General features: G+C 44.1%; 1 protein-coding gene across 2 annotated transcripts in view; it reads right to left on the reverse strand.

Moving 5' to 3' along the window:
- Positions 1 to 628: 628 nt before the first annotated feature.
- KCNJ16 (potassium inwardly rectifying channel subfamily J member 16) overlaps positions 629 to 22,105 on the reverse strand; it is a 27,481-nt gene continuing 6,004 nt past the window's right edge. The window contains exons 1-3 of one of the 2 annotated variants that reach the window (XM_058038886.1): positions 21,062 to 21,111; positions 3,200 to 3,673; positions 629 to 2,139 (exon numbers count right to left, since the gene is read on the reverse strand). In XM_058038886.1, coding sequence (XP_057894869.1) covers positions 1,275 to 2,139; positions 3,200 to 3,618 — 1,284 coding nt within the window. In that variant the 5' untranslated portion in view covers positions 3,619 to 3,673; positions 21,062 to 21,111 and the 3' untranslated portion in view covers positions 629 to 1,274. Of the gene's footprint in view, positions 2,140 to 3,199; positions 3,674 to 21,061; positions 21,112 to 22,105 lie in introns of those variants that run through there. The other variant, XM_058038887.1, reaches the window with a different exon arrangement.

Below are 22,105 nucleotides of genomic sequence, written 5' to 3' on the forward strand. Positions count from 1 at the left end.
CCACGTCACAGACACCTTCAGAGCGTTTTCCTTTTTTTCCCAGTTTGAGCCCACAGAGGAGTTGCTGGATTTCTCCGTGAAGGGTCATTTTCACACAGCACACTGAGACAAGCCTTTTTCATTTTGACAAAACCACCCCATTTGTTCTCCAGATTGATCCTTGTCTTTGCAAGGAAGTGCAATACGCTAAAAAGAAAAGCGAAATGAAATGAAATGAAATGAAGATTTGATACAAAATATTGCACAGCTCACTCCAGGCATGATCTTCTCCTCAAGGCTCAACCTGATTTGGCTGATTTAAAACTGGAGGTCTTGTTTTGATTTAATTTTTTTTTTCTGACCTCCAGCTGCTGAGGGAGCAGCACCTCAGGGAATGGCTCATGATTAGGGAATGAAAGCTCTCCAAGGATTTTATTGTGGATCCCACAGGACTGGGCAGGGTGTGAACACAGGGTGTCCAAAGCCTCCCAGGAGCACTGGGGTCACTTATTCCCTTGTCCTACAAAGAACACCCCCATAGATTCCACAGAGGAGCTCTGGGATTCCTACACCTGAGGAATCATTGGTTGGGATAATGGAGCTTCAGAGCTTCCTGGAGAAACTGGGAATGGGCTTTCCAAACCTGTGAGGCAGCTTTGAAACCCCTACCCAGAGGACCCAGGGCATGGTCTGTGTGCCCTGCTGAGGTCATTCTGGGCATGGCCAACCCTGGTCCCTGCAGGGGAAGAAAGTTCACAGAGGGTTTGCTCGAGGGGCTCTCTGGGCATCCCAAGTGGCAGCTGCTCCCTTGTGCCCACAGCTGTCCCTGGGGCGTCACCTATTCCCTTGTCTTACAAAGAACAGCCCCATAGATTCCTCAGAGAAGCTCTGGGATGAGGCTCCACCTGAGGAATCATTTGCTGGGATAATGGAGCTTCAGAACTTCCTGGAGGGACTGGGAATGGGCTTTCCAAACCAATGAAGACCCAGGGCATGGTTTGTGTGCCCTGCCGAGGTCATTCCGTGTCCCTGGACGTGGCCAGTCCTGTGAAGAAAGTTCACAGAGGGTTTGCTCGAGGGGCTCTCTGGGCATCCCAAGTGGCAGCTGCTCCCTTGTGCCCACAGCTGTCCCTGGCAGCCCAGCCCATTGCGACAGGGTGTGACAATGTGTGACAGTGCGGGCACGCTGTCAGCAAGGTCTGGGATACAAATACTGCTGCACACGAGTTCATTGTTTGCATCCAAGGAGCTACGAGGGGACAGTTTGCTGGGAGGGGTTCCAAGGGCAGGAAAAGTCAGATTTGGGACTCTATGGAGAGCCTGTTCAAGGTCACAGCTGCTTTCCTGTAGGAAACATCTCCAGGAGGCTGGCTGGGAGCTGTCACCGGCTCTTCAGGCTCCTCACAGCTGGTGACGAGAGCAACAGCGCTGTGGGACTTTTGGCTGTACTTGATCTCCAGGGTTGACTTCTCCGCTTGCTTCTCCCGCGTCTTCTCGGCGCGGTTCCACTCCTGCTCCTTCTGCTCCAGCTGCATGGCGCTGCAGTGAGGGGCGTACACCTCCGTGGTCTCCTCAAACTGCAAGCAGTCCACCTTGTAGTACTTCTTCTTGACGTGCAGCACGTCGTTGAACCTGTGGCCCCACAGGATCTCCCTGGGCACGTAGGAGCTGCGCGACTGGTGGGAGGTGCCCGTGGAGTCGCCCGTGTAGACGAACGTCACCAAGATCTCAAAGTTGTCCTTGGCCAGAGCTTTGCGGTCCAGGCCGTACAAGGGGCTGTCGCTGTCGATCTCGTGGACGACGGTGACAGGTGTGACCAGGATGATCTGGTCGTTGAGCAGCTTCAGGTCGCGGTACTCCATGGTCATCCTGCCCTCCTTGTCCTCCCTGTAGCGCAGCAGCTGCGCGCGCACCGAGCCCTCCACCATGTGGTTGGGCCGGAAGTCCCCGATGCGCCACATCAGGCAGAATTTGTCATCCCTCAGCCCGACCACGGCGTAGTAGCTGAAACGGATGGTCTGGGCCCTCTTGCGGGCCGTGGCCATCTTGGCCAAGGCTGCCCCGATGATGAAGGTGTCGATGATGCAGCTCAGCACCGACTGCAGGATCACCATGAGGATGGCGAGCGAGCACTCCTCGGTCACGCAGCGGTAGCCGTACCTGTGGGGGCACATTCAAGTTAAATGGTGGTCTTTGTAACCTTTGGAAACCAATGGAAACCTTTGTAACCTTTGGAAACCAATGGAAACCTCTGTAAAGGTTTCTTTTTTAAGTGAACCGAGAGGGGGAATTGTGGGAATCCATAAAATTAGTGGAGTTTGGGAAAGCTGCAAAAGGCACGCCTCAGAGACAGCAGAACTGTGATTGGAGCTAAGCTGTAGCTATGAGATTGGTCAGCAGAAAAATTATGTAAGAAGTAGAAAAGGACAAATTGAATGGTAGAAAAAATATGTAAGAAGTAGAGAAGTAAGGACAAATATTCTGTATATTAATGCTTGTCTAGAATAACTAGACAAGTGAACCAAGAGGGGGAATTGTGGGAATCCATAAAATCAGAGGGGTTTGTGTCACAGACATGTTTTATGGAAAATCCTTTCCTTAGGTTTTTTTTCTCCTAAGAAGCTGAGACGCCTCAGGAACAAAATGTAAATAATAATTATCTGCTGCTGTGGAATGCAACAGGTGCATCCTTGATTGGTCCATGTTGGTTGTTTTTAATTAATGACCAATCAGTTAGCTGGCTCGGACTCTCTGAGATGGCATCTTCCCATTGTCATAACCATGTAATGAGACTAATGCTGGAAAATAAAACATCTCAAGGTTGTTCCTAGCAGTCCCATCCCATCTGTGATTTGTACAGAGCCCCCAGCCAGCAATGGAAAATGTACGGTTTATTCCAAGCCTGTGATCCTCCCCTGAAGTATCATGGATCTGCAATCCCATTGGCCCAAGTCTTATTCTGTGCCCACTTTGAATCTCCCTGTCAAGCTGTGGGAGGCAGACCAGGCTCTCTTGGCCCTTTTCTCCCTCTCTCCCCCTCCCTCCCCTTCCCCTCTTCACCCTCAGAAACCCCAATATTGGGGATGGGACCCCCAATAAACCTTAATCTAATGAGCCCCCTCAGAAGCCGTGTGGAGTCTCCTTGCCTGCCTGCTGCTACCAGCGAACAAACAGCTTATGGGGACTCCTTGGGGACACTCAAACGAACAACAGCTCATACCCAATGGTGGTCTGGGTCTCCAGGGAGAACAGGAAGGCTCCTGTGAAGCTGTGCACGTTTGCCACACAGGGGGTGACCTCCTCCTCATCACTGAACAGGTCCCCGTGCTGGACGGCGATCAGCCAGAACACCAGGCCGAAGAACAGCCACGAGAGCACGTAGGACAGGGAGAAAATCACAAACATGTGGCGCCACTTGATGTCCACCAGCGTGGTGAAAATGTCCACCACGTAGCTCTCCCACTCCCCGAAGATGTGCTTGAAGTAGACGTTGCAGCTGCCATCCTTGTGCAGGAATCTCCTCTGCAGCCTTTTCACCTCCTTTTCCGCGCTGTCCCCGCAGCTGCCGCGGTAACTGACTTTGTTCCCCTGGATATTTACAGGCCTGTAGCAGCCACTTTGGTCATTCATCTTCCTCATCTCTGCCTCAGCTTACAGAAGGTCCCAGGGGTTGTTTGCTTTGTTCATTGGAAATCTGTGAAATAAAGGAGCAAGTCTGTTTTTAGTTGGATTTCCAGATCTGATTCCATTTACGCCTGGAGGTGGATAGAGCAAAAAAGAACCACTGCAGACACAAGGATTGCTCCCAGGACTTGAGTTCACCTCTCTTAGTTTTGTTAAAACTTGTATTTCTCAGAGCCATTTGGCATTGCTCAGTGGACACTGCCCCACGTGAGCTTAAAATCACCATCACAGGTAATTTTTGGAAGGGTACAGGCTGTGACATCCATCACACAATTTTGCTCAAAACCAGGCCTGGAAATGTGGCACAGCTACAAATTCAACCAGTTAGAAATGACCTTATCAACCCTAAAATTTGGTCTGTAGATGAAAAGAGAAATCCAATCCTTTGTGGTGACCCTGTTGTGAGTAACTCCTTTAATGATCCCGTGAAGCAACATTAAAAGCATGACGAGCTCCCCTGAGAAGTCACAAATGGCACAAATCCACTTAAATTTGGCCAAATATTGGAGGTAATTAATTGCTTTTTGCAATTTTCCTTGTTTTCCTCCACTGAGAAAAAAAATATAGGGAAATCCCCTTATTTAGAGGTAAAACTTCAATCACATAGGCAGGGAAATTCAGTGCTGGTGTGTTTTAACCAAAAAATGTATCAAACACACGATCATCCATCATTATTTATGTTCCAGAAAAACCTGCTCTTGTGAAGTGAACTTGACTGAGCTGGTGCTACAGAGACATGTTTGTTCAATTTGGAGAAAATTATTTGCATTTCAAATGAAAAAAAAAAAACAACCCTCTGAGGTCCTGGAAAGCCTCTGAAATCCTTCGTCAAGGCAAACAAAAAATATCCGGCTGCCAAAAATATTTAAATCTTGATTAATGAGTTTGGAGCAAACAGGGAGGGTGTTCATGGAAGTTGTGGGTGACACAAATTTAGGAAGTGATGTGGATTAGGAGATTCCTCTGTCAGAGCAGAGAGGAACTGAGCAGTGCCAGTCCTGGGCCATATTCAGTGACCAAGAACAAGAATTATGTTAGAAATTGAGATCTCATCACCTGAAATCCAATAAAAACTATGACATTTAAAAAGGCAAATCCTTTTTCTTCAAGTCTCCAGCTCATTTCATGACATCCCAGCCATTAACACACAAACCAGCCAGAAGTGATGGGGACACAGCAGAAAAATTCCAATTTTTTGCTAGTTTCATGCTTCTAACTCATATTCTTAAAGGAAAATAAAAAAATTAAAAAAAAAAAAAAAAAAAAGAAAAACCAAACCTAATATTTTTGTGGGAAACCTGTCATTATTCTTCCAGAAACTGCAAGTTTTTGATGGAAAAATGACAAGCCCTTTTCCCATCTTTAAGCTGGTTTCAGAGTTTGGACGTAGGTTTTCAGTGGAGCCAAGAAATCCACGGAAAATGAATTTAAGAAGAGCGAATTTCAGAAAAACCAACTTTCCTAGGGGAATTCTTTTCCTCAGGTCCTCACTCCCTTCAGCTGAGCAGAAATGACTGCACACACTTCCAGGCAGAGGAGAGTCAGGCCCAGGAGTGTGAAATATATTGGATGGACTGGATTAACAACCCAAAAACTCTCCCCTCATCCAAGGAACAATGACAAGCATGCAGAGACATTCATCCAAAAACACTTAAAAGCCAAACATAGTTTCCATTTCTTTTTTTTTTTCTCTTTTTTTTTTTCCAGTCCAGAAATGAATGTGACATATGGTGTCGTAGCCTCAGAATGTGGCCTTCATTAAAAAACACAACATTAATGTTTCCAAAAATACTTCTTGGAATAGGGTCTTTGGAAACATTCATATGACTTGCTTTGCTCGGAGTTTTAAACAAACACTGCAGCCTGCTCTGTTGAAGACCCAACATTTTCAAAGTTGTCTTTAACAACAAACAAAAACTAGAAACTGTTGAGGGTTTGGTTCTTTGGTTGTTTTTTTTTTTTTTTAAGGACCTCATAATGTGAGGTGTGAAAATGAAGGGAACTGCAATCAGGAGCCAATGCGACCTTAAATAAAAATATTTGTGGGGCTTTGTGTTGAGGGGCAGCTCCAACCTCTCTTGTCTGACAGGGGCAGGACCCAGGGAATGCTGGAGTTGGGTCAGGGGAGGTTTTGTTGGATTTTGGGAACAGGTTCTTCCCCCAGAGAGTCCCCAAGGAATGGGCACAACCCTGGGGGTGCCAGAGCTTCAGAAGGGTTTGGACACCTCTGCCAATGATGCCCAGTGAATGGGCACAACCCTGAGGGTGCCAGAGCTTCAGGAGGGTTTGGACACCACTCCCAAGGGTGCCCAGGGTGGGATTTTGGGGTATCAGGGCCCCAAAATCATCACTAGATGATCTTTCATCCTCCCAACTCAATATCCCATGATTGTTGTGCTTTTCTTATTGATTGCTTCAAACCAGAGTTCATTGAAAATACTCCTAAACACCCCAGGACTCTAAAAGGGACTCAAGTTTACGAGTGAAATACTCCTAAATGGATCCCACTCTCTGTTGCCACCATCAGAAAATCTTCACATTTGCAAAATTGTGTTTCACTTTGGATTTTGGTGGGGAGAACCTTGGATGGGGGCACACACAGCAATGGGGTAAAGGCCACTCTGATTTTCTGGTCATCTGCCACAACCAGGAGACAATTTTGATGTGGAGATGACTTTTGGGAATTCTGACTTTACACAGGGTTTGTCCTAAGCACAAGTTGTATTTATTGAAATGTTCCAGTGGATGTCTGAGATGGGTTTTTGGCTGGTACAGGAAGCCAGGGAACAGGTTGGGACTTCCCAAAACAATCCAAAGTAAATCTGCAATAAGAAAGGGAATGTGATGTAGAGCTCCCTAAAGCAAAATCAGAAATCGAGCCCTGGAGATGGATGGAGCAAAAAAGAACCAGTGCAGAGCAGGGCTACCAGACAAGGACTGCTCCCAGGACCTGGGTTAAGCTTTCTTGCTTTTGTTAAAACTTGGATTTCTCAGAGGCATTTGGCATTGCATAGTGGGGACTGCCCCACTAAAACCCTAAATTACACAGTGGGGACTGCTCCAGGTGACCCAAAATCCCAAATTACACAGTGGACACTGCCCCAGGGGATCTAAAACCCCAAATTACACATTGAACACAGCCCCCAGGTGACCCAAAATTCTAAATTACACAATGGACACTGCCCCAGGTGACCCAAAATCTCTGGAAAGAGCCTCCTCAGCCACTCCTGCCCAGTATTTCGGGTGTGTTTAAACATAATCCAAACCTGCACTTTTCCAGGCCACCTCTCCAAGTCCCTCAAGTGGAATAATAATAACAATAATAATTAATAATCATGTATAATAATTAATAACTCTCTGACACTGATGTAGCTCAGAACATTCATGTCCAGGCCCACCTTTGTGTGCTCCTGGATTATGTGAATCAAATTATTTTCCTGGATTATGTAAATCAGTTTTAGGGTCTGTCCCTCATTCCTGGGGACACCATGGAGCAGAAACGTGATTTCCCTGTCCCAGAGCAGCCCAGGGAGTTTGGGAACCCAGCTGTTCGTCCCTCTGTTGCAGAACATTCACCAAAATCTGATTATCACCAAATTATTACCAAGGGCCACAGAGTCCCAGCCAGACTGATGACCTCCAACCTCAGAGTCGTTTCAAAGGCCTGATTTTCCAAACTGGGAAATATTTGACACATCCCTAAGAAAGCCCCACGGTTCCATGAGAGGTCCTGTTACCTGGTAAAAATTAACAACGGGGGTGGGGGAGGATTTAAAAGCATTCTCTACTCACTAAACCTCGGGGATCTGCTGTTGCAAATGACTCAGATGTTGCCAGGAAGCGTTTTCACCTTCCTCTAACACTGACACTTAAACCCTCCCCCTTTTCTGCCTTGCTTTTACTTTCTGTGGGTTTTTTCCTGGATTTCTGGGCATGTTTGTGCACATCTTGAGCCTCCCCTTGCACTGCAGCACAGCTGAAATGTTTTGGGTTTTTTTTGCTCTCTGTTCTTATAAATGTATTTCGCCCCTTCAAATGAAAGTTTTTCAGAGATAAAAATAAAGCAGCCAAGCCAGGCAGGGTGGTAGGAAGGCAGAAACAGAGAAAACTCAGAAGATTTATTTAAATGGCAGAAACAGAGAAATCTCAGATTTGTTTAAATGGCAGGGAGTTGTTCTAAAGAATAAATGTATCAGAGTTCTGAAACCAGAATAATTGTTAATTATCTAAGCCAAGGCCAGGGTTTTACTGTGCTGGATCCTGAAATGCTCAGGGAGATACAGAAGTGCTCCAGAGATCTGTGTTCAGGGGCCTCCACACTGAACCCCCAAACTGATAACACTTTAAAAACTTCACCCCAACCAGACACGGGAGGAAATTCCTGTATTTCAAAGGTCATAAAGGAGTGCAGTGGCACAACCAGGAACAAACCCAGCACCGACTTTTACCCATTGAAGAGCTGCCACAAAGCAAACACCAGCAGGAGCAGATTTTCTTATCACATTTCTATTTTCATGTGGTTCCTCTTGAGCTGTGCCAGAACAACTCCAACTCCTGATTGTCAGAACAGTCAATCCAAAGCCTCGAGCATCAAACTGAGCCTTTCAAAGACTTTCACTGGATGTAATTGTCAATTTAATCCCGATATTTGGAGTTCAGGGCTCAGTGTTTTGTGAGGATAATCCCTCTTGCACCGTAACCTAATACCTAACAAATTGCTGCTACACCCCTTTTATGACTCCCTTTTCCCATTGTGTAAACAATAGGGGTGAATTTTTGTTCGGTGACAACTTCACTCAACAGCCTGTTTGTAAAACATTAAGCAAAACAATGTGAAGATCTGGCTTCCAGGATAATTCTGTTCTGAGATCGAATCAAAAAGAAAACAACCCCAAACCTCCAAATTAAACTGCGTCTCTCTTAAATTGGTAATAATCCCTCTCACCCCACACTCAAAGTGGTGTTCCTCTCTCTCTTTGCAGTGTTGCTTTAGCAATCACCTCAGATTTCTGCTTCATTTTGGAAATGATCTGAAAGGTTTCCAGTTTTAGTCATTGTTGTGTAACCCTGGAAGGGTTTCAGCTCCGAGACCACAAATGTGACAAGTCAGAACCTTCAGGGCTGCTTTGGGATTGGCTCCAAGGCTTGTTCCTTAAAAAAAAATTCACCACCCACAAAACCTAAATAAATCCATTGTAGGGCACCATTAAGGCCTTTCCTTCCTTCCTTCCTTCCTTCCTTCCTTCCTTCCTTCCTTCCTTCCTTCCTTCCTTCCTTCCTTCCTTCCTTCCTTCCTTCCTTCCTTCCTTCCTTCCTTCCTTCCTTCCTTCCTTCCTTCCTTCCTTCCTTCCTTCCTTCCTTCCTTCCTTCCTTCCTTCCTTCCTTCCTTCCTTCCTTCCTTCCTTCCTTCCTTCCTTCCTTCCTTCCTTCCTTCCTTCCTTCCTTCCTTCCTTCCTTCCCCCCTTTTCCTGGGATATTCCAATATTCCTATGCCACTTATTCAGGGATATTCCAACATTCCTGTGATCTTTATCCATGAATATTGTAATATTCCCATGCACTTTATTCCAGGGATATTCCAATATTCCTGTGCCCAGTTATTCAGGGATATTCCAGCATTTCTGTGCCCCTTATTCAGGGATCTTCCAATATTCCTGTGGCACTTATCCAGGAATTTATTATCAATTTATTATTACTATCAATTTTTATTATTATCAATTTTTATTATTATCAAATTATTATTATCAAATTATTATTATTATTATTATTATTATTATTATTATTATTATTATTATTATTATTATTATTATTATTATTATTATTATTATTATTATTATTAATGTTTTTAAATTTATATTTTTATATGTATTTAATTTATATTTTTAAATGTATGTTTTAATTTATGCTTCAATGGATTTTGAATTATTAGATAGATGTACATAATATATTTTATTTTAAATGTTATATTTATGTTTATGTATCAGTAAAATAAAATTTGTTGGTTTTTTAGAGTTATTGTTTATATGTGTTTTTATATATGTTATATTATATTTATATGTGTTATATATTATTTATACATGTTTTATATATGTTGTATTTATATATATTATATATTACTTACATATAATCAGTAACCAACCTGTTCCTTAACCCCGCAGGCCCCTGGGCTTTAATGCAAATGAGCTGTGAGGCAATCAAACCCCAGTGCCAGCCTAATTAGCAATTCCTGCTCCCCTGGCTCAGGGTGTCTGTCCTGATGCCCATGGAAGCTCCATTCCCATCCTTCTGCAGGTTCCACCCCGCACTGCACCTCAGGGATTTCTCTCATCCCCAGAAAATCCATCGAGGAACTTTCCCCCTGCTTTGTCCCAGGAGCAGGAGAACAGTTTGTGGCAGCCGTGAATAGCCATGATGTAATTAATGAATTAATGTAATCAGCAGTGGGTGAGTGGCAGGCCAGGAACAATGGCAGGGTGAGATCAGAGAGTGCTGAGCACTCATTTCGCAGAGCCCCAGCTCTGGTGTTGCTGCTGCGTCCCTTCCCAACACACAGCATTAATTACGGTTATTTGCGAATTATCTGGGATTGTGAGGGAGGGCAGGAGCTGATATGCCAGGAGGGATCTTCCAGGGACAGCTTCCCTAACGTCACCGAGCAGCTCTGCTTCCTGAGCTCTCTCTCCTTCCTGTTTGCTGCTCCCTGGGCACAGGGGACAGCATGGCCTGGGGCCATGGCACTGCCAGCTGGGCCCTGAACAGGGGAATGCCAGCATCCCTGGGCACCACATCCAGCAATATTCCAATATTCCTGTGTCCCTTATCCAGCAATATTCCAGCATCCCTGGGACCCTTATCCAGGGGTATTGCAGCATTCCTGGCCCTGTTTTCCAGGAATAATCCAATATTCTTGTGCTCCTTACCCAGGGATATTCCAACATTCCCATGCCCGTTATCCAGGAATATTCAATATTCCTGTGCCCTTTATCCAGAAATACTCCAACATTCCTGCACCCTTCATTCAGGGATATTCCAATATTGCTGTGCCCCATATTCAGGAATATTCTAATATTCTCGTACCCCTTATCCAGGGATATTCCAAAATTCCTGTGCCCCTAATTCATGAATATTTCAATATTCCTGTAACACTTATCCATAAATATTCCAACATTTCCTGTGCCCTTTATCCAGAAATATTCCTGTGCCCTTTATCCAGGGATATGCCAACATTCCTGTGCCCCTTATCCATGAATTTTCCAACATTCCTGTGCTCCATATTGAGGTGTGTAGATGTGATCAATGTATATAGCTAGAAGAATCTAAAATAAATTAAGCCTAGGGGTTGTTTTAAACAGGATTTTCCCTCCCTGTGACTCGCACAGAGGCCGATTTGTGCCCCTCAAGGCCCGGGACAGAGCTCTGAGCGTGAAATTCCTGACTGGAATTCTTGGTGTGGAATTTTCCCCCAGCCCTGCTTGTGAAGGAGCTCCTGGATGGGAATCCCGAGCTGTTTGCCACCAGGCTGCTCAGCCAGCCGTGTTTTTCCTGTTCTACCTCTCCAGGCAAACAGGGTGAGAGAGGGAGCAGATCTTATCGGGGCCCGTGTTAACAAAAATACATCAAATACAAACCTGCTACACTGCAAGTGTCAACACTCCACACACACACACAAAAACGATATCTAAACTGCACTCGGGTTGATTTTATTGCCAAAGCAATTCCCAAAGATTGTTTTGAGAGACAACTTTTCTGTTTGGCCTCACAGGTGCTGTGGGCCTGTGAAATAAATCTCTCTCTTATTTATTCCACAATATTATTACAGGGGTGCTGTCACCAGAGAGAAGAGCGTGGCTAAAGAGAATTTCACCCTCTGGTTTGAAATTTACTGCCCTGATTCAGGGCAGTTGGATAAATGATCAGCCATCAAAATTAAATTAAATTCAAGAGTGATGTACCCAGCCTCAGTGGGAGATTTATCTTATCCTGTTTTGTATCCTGTATTTTTCATGGGTTGTTTTTACTCCTCACTGAAAATAAAATGGAATTACAGCATGACTTGCTCAGAGCCAGATTCAAACACAAATCCAGAGGTGATTAACGAAACCCCAAATCACTCCCAAGGCCTGCCCAGCCCCAAATCATGAGCTCAGGCTGGTGGCATTCCTCTTCTAGAACATTCCACCTGGTGCCAAGCTCCATCAGCTCAGCATGAGAGGAACCTTGGGAAGTGAAGTCTTTGAAAAACACAACGTGGTGTTTCCCACAGGAAAAAAAAAAAAAAAAACCCAAAACATCATTGGGGTGTCTTAATCTTAATTTGGGAGCAACCTCAAGGCTGATCAAGGGAGGGAAAGATTGAATTAAGGAGAATAAAAAGAGACCTCAGAGGTGCTGAAACAATGCCAGGAGTTCTGGAACAAAGGGAAAATGATCTGAACAAAATAATGGCCCCAAAAAGCCCTGAGGATGGGCTGATGTCTGTTTGGGACTACCTAGAGCAGAGGTCAGACAAAATTAAGATAATAAAAAGTGGTTATAATTATTGAAGAGCCTTCAGGTACATTTAGGGCAGACAAAGCCCATGCAAAATGGACAACAGGTCATGGGTTTTCACACTTTTATAAGTTTGGTCTATTTTGGGGGTTAATCTTCTAATTATAGCTCCAGGTAATGAAGTCATTTTCCCCAAATTTGCTGCCCCCAAATTCACTTTTATTTCCATCTCTGGGGCCTGAGGCAGTGAGGTGTCCTTGATTGCCAGGCCTGGAGAGGAATTGTTGTGTCTGCCCCAAATGGGAGAGCAGCAGCTCCCACTGTACATGGAGTTTAGAGTTACATGCTGAAGAGCTGCAGGATTACAAATATATAAAATCTATTTTATATATAAAATATTTCTATGTATATAAATATATATAGACATATATAAATATATGTAAAATATAAATATATATAAAATACGTAAAATTTTATATATAATATGTATAAAAATATAAAATATATAAAATAGGTGAAATATTTAATATTTTTACATAAAATATATGTTTATGTATATACATTTTATATATTTTATATATAAAATACAAAAATACATAAAATATATAAAATATATGAAATATATAAAAAATACAAAAATACATAAAATATATAAAATATATGAAATATATAAAAAATATAAAAATATATAAAATATATAAAATATATAACATATATAAAATATATAAAATATATAAAAAATATAAAAATATATAAAATATATAAAAAATATAAAACATATAAAATATATAAAAGCCAAAATCCTACAAAGAATCAGGGCCTGCAGCCCATCCCAGGGATGCAGGGATGTCCCTGCTGCTCCCTGCACTCACCAGGACTCTGCTCCCGGTGTCTGCAGGAGCTGCCAGGGGCTCCTCCACGCCCTGACGTGTGTGGATCATTGTGATCTTGTGCCCTGGGTTTGCTCTGGGGGTGTTTTTCCAATCAGGCTGGGAGATCTCTTTGTTCTGCCGTGTAAAACGCGGCTCTGAGGTCACCGCTCACCCTCCACACCCTTGGCTGTTTATGGACAGAGCTCCGAGCCCATTTCCCGCTGGGGAGGACGCAGAGCTGGCTGTGTCATTGTCAGCCTCGATTGTTCTCCAGGATGATCCCAAGGAATGGAGCAGCTCACCAGCCTGGGGATTTATTGTGGTAAAAGCATCTTATCAACAATGAAAGGATGTGCAGGGTACCAGAAGTGCGGCTGAGGACAAAAATCTGCTTTTCCTATTAAAGCATGAATGGGAACCAGCTCCACTGATTCAAAAGGAAAAACAGGTTAAATGTTCAGGGCCACCTAATTAAAATGTGTATTCCAACATTCCTGTGCCTCATATCCAGGAATATTCCATAATTCCTGTGCTCCTTATCCAGGAATAATCCAATATTCCTGTGTCCCTTATCCATGAATATTTCAATATTCCTGTGCCCTTTTTTCAGGGCTATTCCAAAATTCCTGTGCCCCTTATCCAGGCATATTCCAAAATTCCTGTGCCCCTTTTCCATGAATATTCCATAATTCCTGTGCTCCTTATCCAGAAATATTCCAACATTCCTGTGCCACTTATCCAGAAATATTCCAAAATTCCTATACCCCTTTATCCATGGATATTCTAATATTCCTGTGTGCCTTATCCAGGAATATTCCAGCATTCCTGTGCCCCTTACCCATGAATATTTCAATATTCCTGTGTCTCTCATCCAGGAATATTCCAGCATTCCTGTGTCCATTATCCAGGAATATTCTAATATTCCTCTGTCCCATATCCAGGGATATTCTAATCTTCCTGTGCCCCTCAACCATGAATATTATAATATTCCTGTGTCCCTTATTCAGGGATATTCCAACATTCCTGTGCCCCTTACCCATGAATATTTCAATATTCCTGTGTCTCTCATCCAGGAATATTCCAACATTCCTGTGTCCCTTATCCATCAATATTCGAATATTCCTGTGCCCTTTATCCATGGATATTCCAAAATTCCTGTGCCCTTTATCCAGGAATATTCCAGTATTCCTGTGCCCCTTACCCATGAATATTCCAGCATTCCTGTGCCTCTCATCCATGAATATTCCAATTCTAAAGGCCATTTCTGATGCCACCAAAACAGGTGGCTCTGGATTTCTATGTGTGACAGAGGTCAGCAGGGGCATCCCAAGGGATACCAACCTTTCTGTGTGTTTATATTAGGAGGCTAAATTATTTAAAATTGAAATTTTAAAATAATCTCCATTTAATAATTGAAAATTGAATTATTTAAAACCTGTGCTTTTGGTTCAGGGCAGATTTTGGCACTCAAACCTGCATTTCCTCAAGCTGCAGGCTGCACATTCTTCTCTCCCAGTCCTGGGCATTGTTATCTGTTTAGACGGAGCTCTGGGATCCTCCAGAATAAAAGAATCCTTATTGCAGGAATCGGAAAAACATCCAGGAGGAGGGATGAAATATTGCCCCTCCACACAGAACAGGGAACCTTTTCTTCCTGTGCTGCTTCAGGACCTGCTCCTGCAAGGTCTCGTCTGTCAGCGGCTGCAATCAGCTCTAAGAGCCCGAATTGCCCTCCTGGAAATCGCTGGGATTGTTTTGGTGACACAAAACCCAGCCAGGGCGGAAGCTCTCGGGCAGGTTTGGGGCAGCACCCTGCAGAAAGGAGGGAGAGGAACGGCAGAGTTGTCTTTAAAACCTGCCGGGAGATAAAACCAGGACTGGGGGATAAAAGAAACAATGGGAGGGATTCCGCTGATTGATGAATGGTAAAAGATACTTGCTTTTACAAATAAATATTAGGTTGGCTGATAAATGAAACTGGATATTGAAAGATGAAAGAAACAATGGGGGAAACTCATAAATTCCATAAGAAAAATTAAAGGGGGAGTTACACATTAGAGGGGAGTCTCTGGTAGCAGGTGTTTTGGGAAGTCTGAACCTCTCAAGTACCTCAGGAATGGGGAAAGAGAGAGGAATACTGGGATGAAAAGGAGATCATCATCATCATCATCATCATCATCACCATCCTCATCATCAGACCCTCTTGCTTTGAGAGGAATGGCAGATTTGTCTTTCCAAACCAGCTCTGGGTCTGCTGGGAGATAAAACCAGCACTGGGAGATAAACAACGGGAAGGATTCCACTGATTGATAAATGGAAAAATATATTTGCTTTTACAAATAAACTTTAGGGTTGCTGATAAATGAAATAAAACATTGAAAGATGAAAGGAAGGGAAACCTGTAAGTTCTGTAAGAATTAAAACAATGAGGAAAGAAAAACCCACAAGTTCCATAAGAATTAAAAAGGAAAAGGGAGGGTTGTACATTAGAGGGGAATCTCTGGGATCAGGTGTTTTGGGAAGTCTGAACCTCTCAAGTACCTCAGAAATGGGGAAAGAGGGAGGGAAATATAGCCAGGAAATTGGGATAAAAACGAGGCTGCATCCTCCAAAAATTGGAGACACCCCAGGGATGCCCCATGGCCTCTGCCTTTATTAGAATAAAGAAAAAAGGACTCTTCTGTCTTCTTTTTGGACAGAAACCTTTGCTGTTTGTGGATGAATTTTCCTGACAGGATCCTTTCTCAGACCCATTCCTGGAGCCCAGCCTCTCCTTAGGGCTCTGTGCAGGGAGCTTGGGTTTCACTCTATTCCCCCCAACCCCTGGGACACACAGCCTCGGCCTGATTTGGAAAACAAAAACATTTAACGCCGTTTTTTTAAGTTTTTCCACTGATTTCAGCGAGGTCTGTCCCAAGCTGAAGAATTTGCAGGAACGGTGTTAATCTGATGTCACAGTGGCAATAAATCCAATTGTGCTGGATCGCACTCTGCCCATTAAAACGCTGTGACCGACCCATTGTCATCCAAGTGGAACCGCATTCCACCGGCTGCTCCAAAGGTTCTGATTTCACTCCCGATTGTTGCCAGGGCAACTGCACCTCCATCCAAAACTGCCTCACCAACCTCTGAACTCCACTGAACGGGCTGGAGATAAAGCAAAGCACTAATTGCTTATTCCCATTGAAAAAAATCCAAATCGAGCCTTTCTGTAATTACTTATTCCCACTGAAAAAGTTCAAATCAAACCTTTTTTTTGAGGCCTGAATACCAGAAACTCAAAGAACTCTTGGAGGGTCACTTGGGGTTTTTTTGTTGGGTTTTTTTTTTTTTTTTTTTTGCCTCATTTCTTTGTGGAACAACTGGTTGTGGTGACAAAATACCATGAAAAGATTAATATTCTAAGGCTATCCAGAGCAAGATTGCACTGGAAATCTCACCACAGGCTGCTCCTGGAAAGAGTCCTCACTCTTTCTGAAGAGGATTTTCATGAATAGCCAAACAGCTGGTGAAGGCTTGTGAGTGGAAATAGAAATATTTGAATTTCTCCCATTGAGATTCCTGGTGGAAAGTGGCCCGTGCTTTATGGCCTCTCCCTTTCATGAAGCGAATATCATCTCTGTGGCTCAGATTTGTCCTGATCTGTATTTGAGAGGGACAAAGCCAGGTAGGAAATTGCTCTTTCTCCCAGGGGCTGCTGGGGATCAGCATCTCCTGGAGAGCAAAAGGGGCCATCCAAAATCGGGTCTGGGGGGTCAGGAGTGAGCAGGGCCAGGTGCTGCAAGGTTCTGCCACCCCAGAACAGTGCCCTGGTGCACAGAATTTAGTGCCAACTTCAAACCAGTTCGGGAGAGAATATTTTAAATGGAACTGGATGTTTTGTGAAGTTGTCTCAGGAATGGAGATGCCTTCATTAAACATGGAAATCTTCCAGTAAAATTTTACTCTTTTATCCAGGTGAGTCCTTTCACACAGCTCTGTGAAGCCAGTCTTGGTTTTCCCCTGAAGAAAACTTGTCTGAAAAAAGGCCAAAATTACCTTTTTTTTTTTTCAGTTTGTTTGCCAGACAAACTGAAATATCAACCCTTAGATCTTCTGTGGGAAGTGCTGACCCATTCTCCCAGCAAGGAGAACTCCAAAATTCAATGGTTCTACTGCTGAACCTTTCCACAGCTTCCAATTCTCCCAATTCTCCCAGTTCTCCAGCCCACCATGTCACCACAAAGCTGGGAATTTGGAGATTATCCTCGCCAGGATGCACCCTCAGAACATGAATTTATCTGCTTCAAAAAGAGGAACCAATGATGGAATCCTGACTGGAAAACGCAAGAAATGAACCAGTTCCTTGTGAAATTCATCACAGCCACTTCTTGAGTTCCAGCCTTGCCTCCTGCCAGGCAGGACAGACAAGTTCTCTTTTACAAGAGAAGATGAAAAATGAAGAATCAAATCAAGGCCTTGTCCCTTGGTTTGAAAGCAAACAGAAATGGGAGGTGGTGTTTGCACGCTGGGCTCGTTTGTATTTATCACACAGTGGTTTAATTGCACAATGAATTACTGGGGAAGGGGAGTTCTCTTACCAAAGTTTCCCACCAGAAACTCAGGGTGAGAATATTGGCAAGAAAGGTGACTAAGAGCAGAAAAAGGGGCAGAGAATCTCCAGAATTTCAGTCATGCCAGGGAACACTGGGGTGCGGGAGCAGCAGCCTGGTGAAAGGTTTGTGCTGTCTTAAAAAACCAAACACCTCTAAAACATATCCCATAAAGTATTTTTCCCTTAGATGGATTTAAGATAAAAAGATGACACTCCATTCAAGCCTCTCATTAGAACATCTTTGTCAAATATGTTAATTTGCAAGGTCTACAAAATCATCTATGCAATCTAGCCTATGTGTGCATTTCAGTGTATTCCACCATAACAAATTGTTGCACCATAAAAAATCCTTATCAAGAACTGAAATAAAAGCCCTTTACCCCTTAACTGTGTCTAGATCTTCATTTTGAAACTGCAACCAATTGTTGCACCATAAAATTCCTTATCAAACACTGAAATAAAAGCCTTTCATCCCTTAACTGTGTCTAGATGTTAATTTTCAAACTGAGGTGAGGGAGCAGCAGAAACTTCCTCAGTGTGGAGGTTTCCAACCTGACTTTTCCAGAGATGTTCAAAACCTCTGCTGGCAGAGGGGCTGCTCAGATTTCAACCTTTTTGTCTGGGAACCCATCTTTTGCTGAAGTTTTTGTTCTTTAGGAGAATTTCTGTGAGCCAATGACCCATCCATCAGTGCCCTAAGTGACAGGCACAGAAATCCTGGCGAGGATTCCGCTGGTAATTCCAACACTTCCAGCAGAGTTGTTGCTACACTTTTGGAGCCCATCTAAAATATGGATTGCCTGGGTATCACCTGAATTTAGAGAATTTGCAGCTGGTTAACTCCGATTGATCAGCTGGCGTTTGCTCAGCGCTGCCAAACCATCCATCAGCAAGAGCTGAAATAATCCTGGTTTTGTCAGAAATGAATCAGCTGCCCCAGATCTGCTGCACCCATCTCCTTATCTCACTGTATTCACACCTTATCAGAGCAGGAATTGGGAGAGAGCAGCAGAATGTGGGTCCAGAAAAACATCCTGGAGTTTGGAGAGAAGAGAAGAGAGAAGAGAAGAGAAGAGAAGAGAAGAAGAGAAGAGAAGAGAAGAGAAGAGAGAGAGAAGAGAAGAGAAGAGAAGAGAAGAGAAGGAAGAGAGAGAAGAGAAGAGAAGAGAAGAGAAGAGAAGAGAAGAGAAGGAGAAGAGAAGAGAAGAGAAGAGAAGAGAAGAGAAGAGAAGAGAGAGAGAGAAGAGAAGAGAGAAGAGAAGAGAAGAGAAGAGAAGAGAAGAGAAGAGAAGAGAAGAGAAGAGAAGAGAAGAGAAGAGAAGAGAAGAGAAGAGAAGAGAAGAGAAGAGAAGAGAAGAGAAGAGAAGAGAAGAGAAGAGAAGAGAAGAGAAGAGAGAAGAGAAACAAAAAGATGCAAAACCGCTGTGAGGTCATTAGTGTTTGCAGATCGGGAAATTAATCTCTCTCTTTCCTTCTTTCAGTGACTAATTTCTGTTACTGTAACAAGGAGCAAAAAAGTTGATCTCCACCAAAACTTAAATATTCACTTCCTCTTCTCCACCCACTCTGCTCACTTGATAAAGCACTTCCCTCTCCATTCCAGCTCCAGCGAGCAAGCTCACAACAATATTACAGCAAACACTCTAAAAAAAAGGTTTTTCTGTCAATTAGATGTTTATAATCACACCCTGCATCACCATCCCAGAGAATGAGTCAGGGCTCCCAGGGGAGCACGATCCCAGAAGGAAGGGAAAATGATGTAACACCAGGACTTTACAAAGTTTTTTATCCACACAGAGCAGCTCTGACAGTCTGGATCCCCTCTGGATTTCAGGCTCTCACAGTCTGGATCCCCTCTGGATTTCAGCCCTCCCAGCAAAGGTTTTTATCCAGACAGAACAGTCTGGATCCCCTCAGGATTTCAGGTTTTCCCAGTCTGGATCCCTTCTGCATTTCCAGACCTCCCAACCTGGATCCCCTCTGGATTTTCAGCCCTTCCACCCTGGATCCTCTCTGAATTTCAGGCTCTCCCATCACTGCATCCCCTCTGGGTTCCAGGCTTGTGGTGGGCACTGCCTGGAGAAGAGTTTTGATCGCAGCACAGGCACAAGGATTTGAGGAAGTTTGGCGGCAAGGAAGGGTGCAGGAGCCAGGACTGTGTAAGCAAAGCCCTGGCAGAGGCACCCCAAGCCTTCCAGGGACAGTGAATTGTCTCTGCCACCTCTCAGCTTGCCCAGGTGAGCTGCTCTGGACAGGTTCCTGCCCCTTGCTGCAGCAGTGAAACCCCAGAGACAGCAAGGAGAGGAAATCCTGCCCCCCATTCAGCCTCAGGTGTGACGTTCCCAGATCCTCAGCCTGCTCAGAAAGGGATCTCAGAGTTTGCAGGACAGGTTAAAATGTTTGCTCAGGGTTTAGAAATAGAGGAATGGAGGGATTTCTAAGGGGGATGAGCAGGATTCTTGCTCTCTCACATTTTTTTTTTTTTTGTGGATTTTCATGGTGTAGGAGAGGGAAAATCTCTCAGCAGGCTCCTTGCACAGGTAGAGAACACACAGGTGCTCAGGCACAGACCCTCAGATCCAACAAATTGTGAATATTCCTGTTTGTTCCTCAGCCCACACTCACGCAATCACCCCCACAAACCCTGAGCAGGGTTTTCAAAACTTTTATTCCATTTTCAGTCTCATGTGAAGGGTGAGACAACACAGATGTTATAATTCACACTATCACAATCAGAAGCCAATTATTTCTTAATTACAATACACAAGTGTTTCTTGGCCCATTAACTTTAGCCACCCCATGCTGCAAATGCTTTAAATCCAATAATCTAAAATGGTTGATGCAGATCCTACTACAATGCACCTTTCACAGTTCTATTTCTCTAAACTATTTAATCTTATTTGTGAGACCATCCTCTGAAACTTGTTTCTAGTTTCACTTCTCTCTCACCAATGTCTGTCCTATCCCATGGCATTTCTAAGTCAGCATTTCTTATCTCAAAGTGTACATACAGATGCACACGATGTCAAGCCTTAAAAATTTCCTGCAATTCCATTTCCCACGTTCTCCCTGCAATTCCATTTCCCACATTCTCCCTGCAATTCCATTTCCCACATTCTCTGAGGAGTTCTCACCCTGACCCGCGGTGTTTAGAGCCTGGCTCAGCCCTGCAATTACCCAGCTCAGCACCCTCCCTAAACATGGGCTCCAACAAGCTCTGCCTCTCCTTAATATTCAAATTAACGCGAATTCCAGCCACTCAAACCGTGTTTCCAAACAACAACCATCGAGCTGCCAGGTTACACTCCAAACTGAACCGTGAGCAGGTTATTCCCACCCGGGGTGTTTAGTTACTTCGGAGCTCTCTAAGGCAACAGAATTTCTGTTTATGTGAACAAACACAGGGAAAAGTGTAATTTAGGAAGTGAGGAATGGGCTTTACCTGAATGTCCTGCTGAGGTTCCAAAGGATCCCTGCTTCACTCCCTCCTTTCCCTGGCTCTGTCTCTCTCTCCTTGCATGGCTGGACTGACAGGTTGGCAGGGCTGAGAACGACAGGTTGGGTTTGTTTTTTTTAGACACAACTCCTCCCCCTCTCAAAGAAAAGGAAAAAAAAAAAAAAAAAAAGAAGAAGAAAAAAGAAGGCAAGACTCTTTGGGGAAAGTTCACAGAAAATCCTGTCCTTTCAGCACATTGGAGCTGGTGAGAAAAACGCTGTGCTTTGGGGAGCCCAGCAGTTTTCCAAGGGTTTTTCTCAAAAAGGTTCAAGGTTTGCTTTGCAAGAAGCGTGAAGCAGCCAAAGGATTTACACCAGGAGCAGACCTGACCCCAAACCTTCCCCATTTCCCTGAGAGCTGATCCAGAGGTGATTGCAGCCCTGACAAGAGGACAGGCTGGAAAAGGGCCTTGGATTTTATCCTTGCATCCCAGCACCATTATTTCTGGGGAATAAATGTCACCCAGAGGTGTCTAAAACCCTGATTTTTTTTCCCTCAGAACCCAGTGCTGCTCATCTGCCCTCACTGCGGGTTATTTTAAATTCCTGATTTGCTCTGTATTGGTTGCACAAAGACCAGCTCAGCTTCTGTCCCTGTCCCCTGAGAGGGTCCCAGAGAGCTGGGGGAGGATTTTACACAGTTTTTACACAGGTTTTTCACAGTGACCACAGAAAGGGGGTCAGTATGAAAAGCTTCCACTTCCAGAGGCTTTTCCAGGTGTTCTGGCTCAGGTGGGCAAAACTCATCCCTGGGAATGCTCTACTACAATTCTTTTAGAACCAAGATGCAGACACTGATTTTTTCCCCCGGTTTATCAATAAATTCTTAATTAGAGATGTGTCAAACTAATTCAGAGCTGCCTGTGCCCTGCTGGCCATGGAGTTTTGCTCCTGGCAACCAATGGCACGATTTTCTGCTAATAAATGCCAGAACAGAGCAGCCAAGGGGTTGGTGAAACAACTTCTACCCTCCCACTCCCCTGCGAACTGC

The sequence above is a fragment of the Melospiza georgiana genome, chromosome 21 (assembly GCF_028018845.1).
Source record: "Melospiza georgiana isolate bMelGeo1 chromosome 21, bMelGeo1.pri, whole genome shotgun sequence".
Classification (NCBI taxonomy): Eukaryota; Metazoa; Chordata; class Aves; order Passeriformes; family Passerellidae; genus Melospiza; species Melospiza georgiana.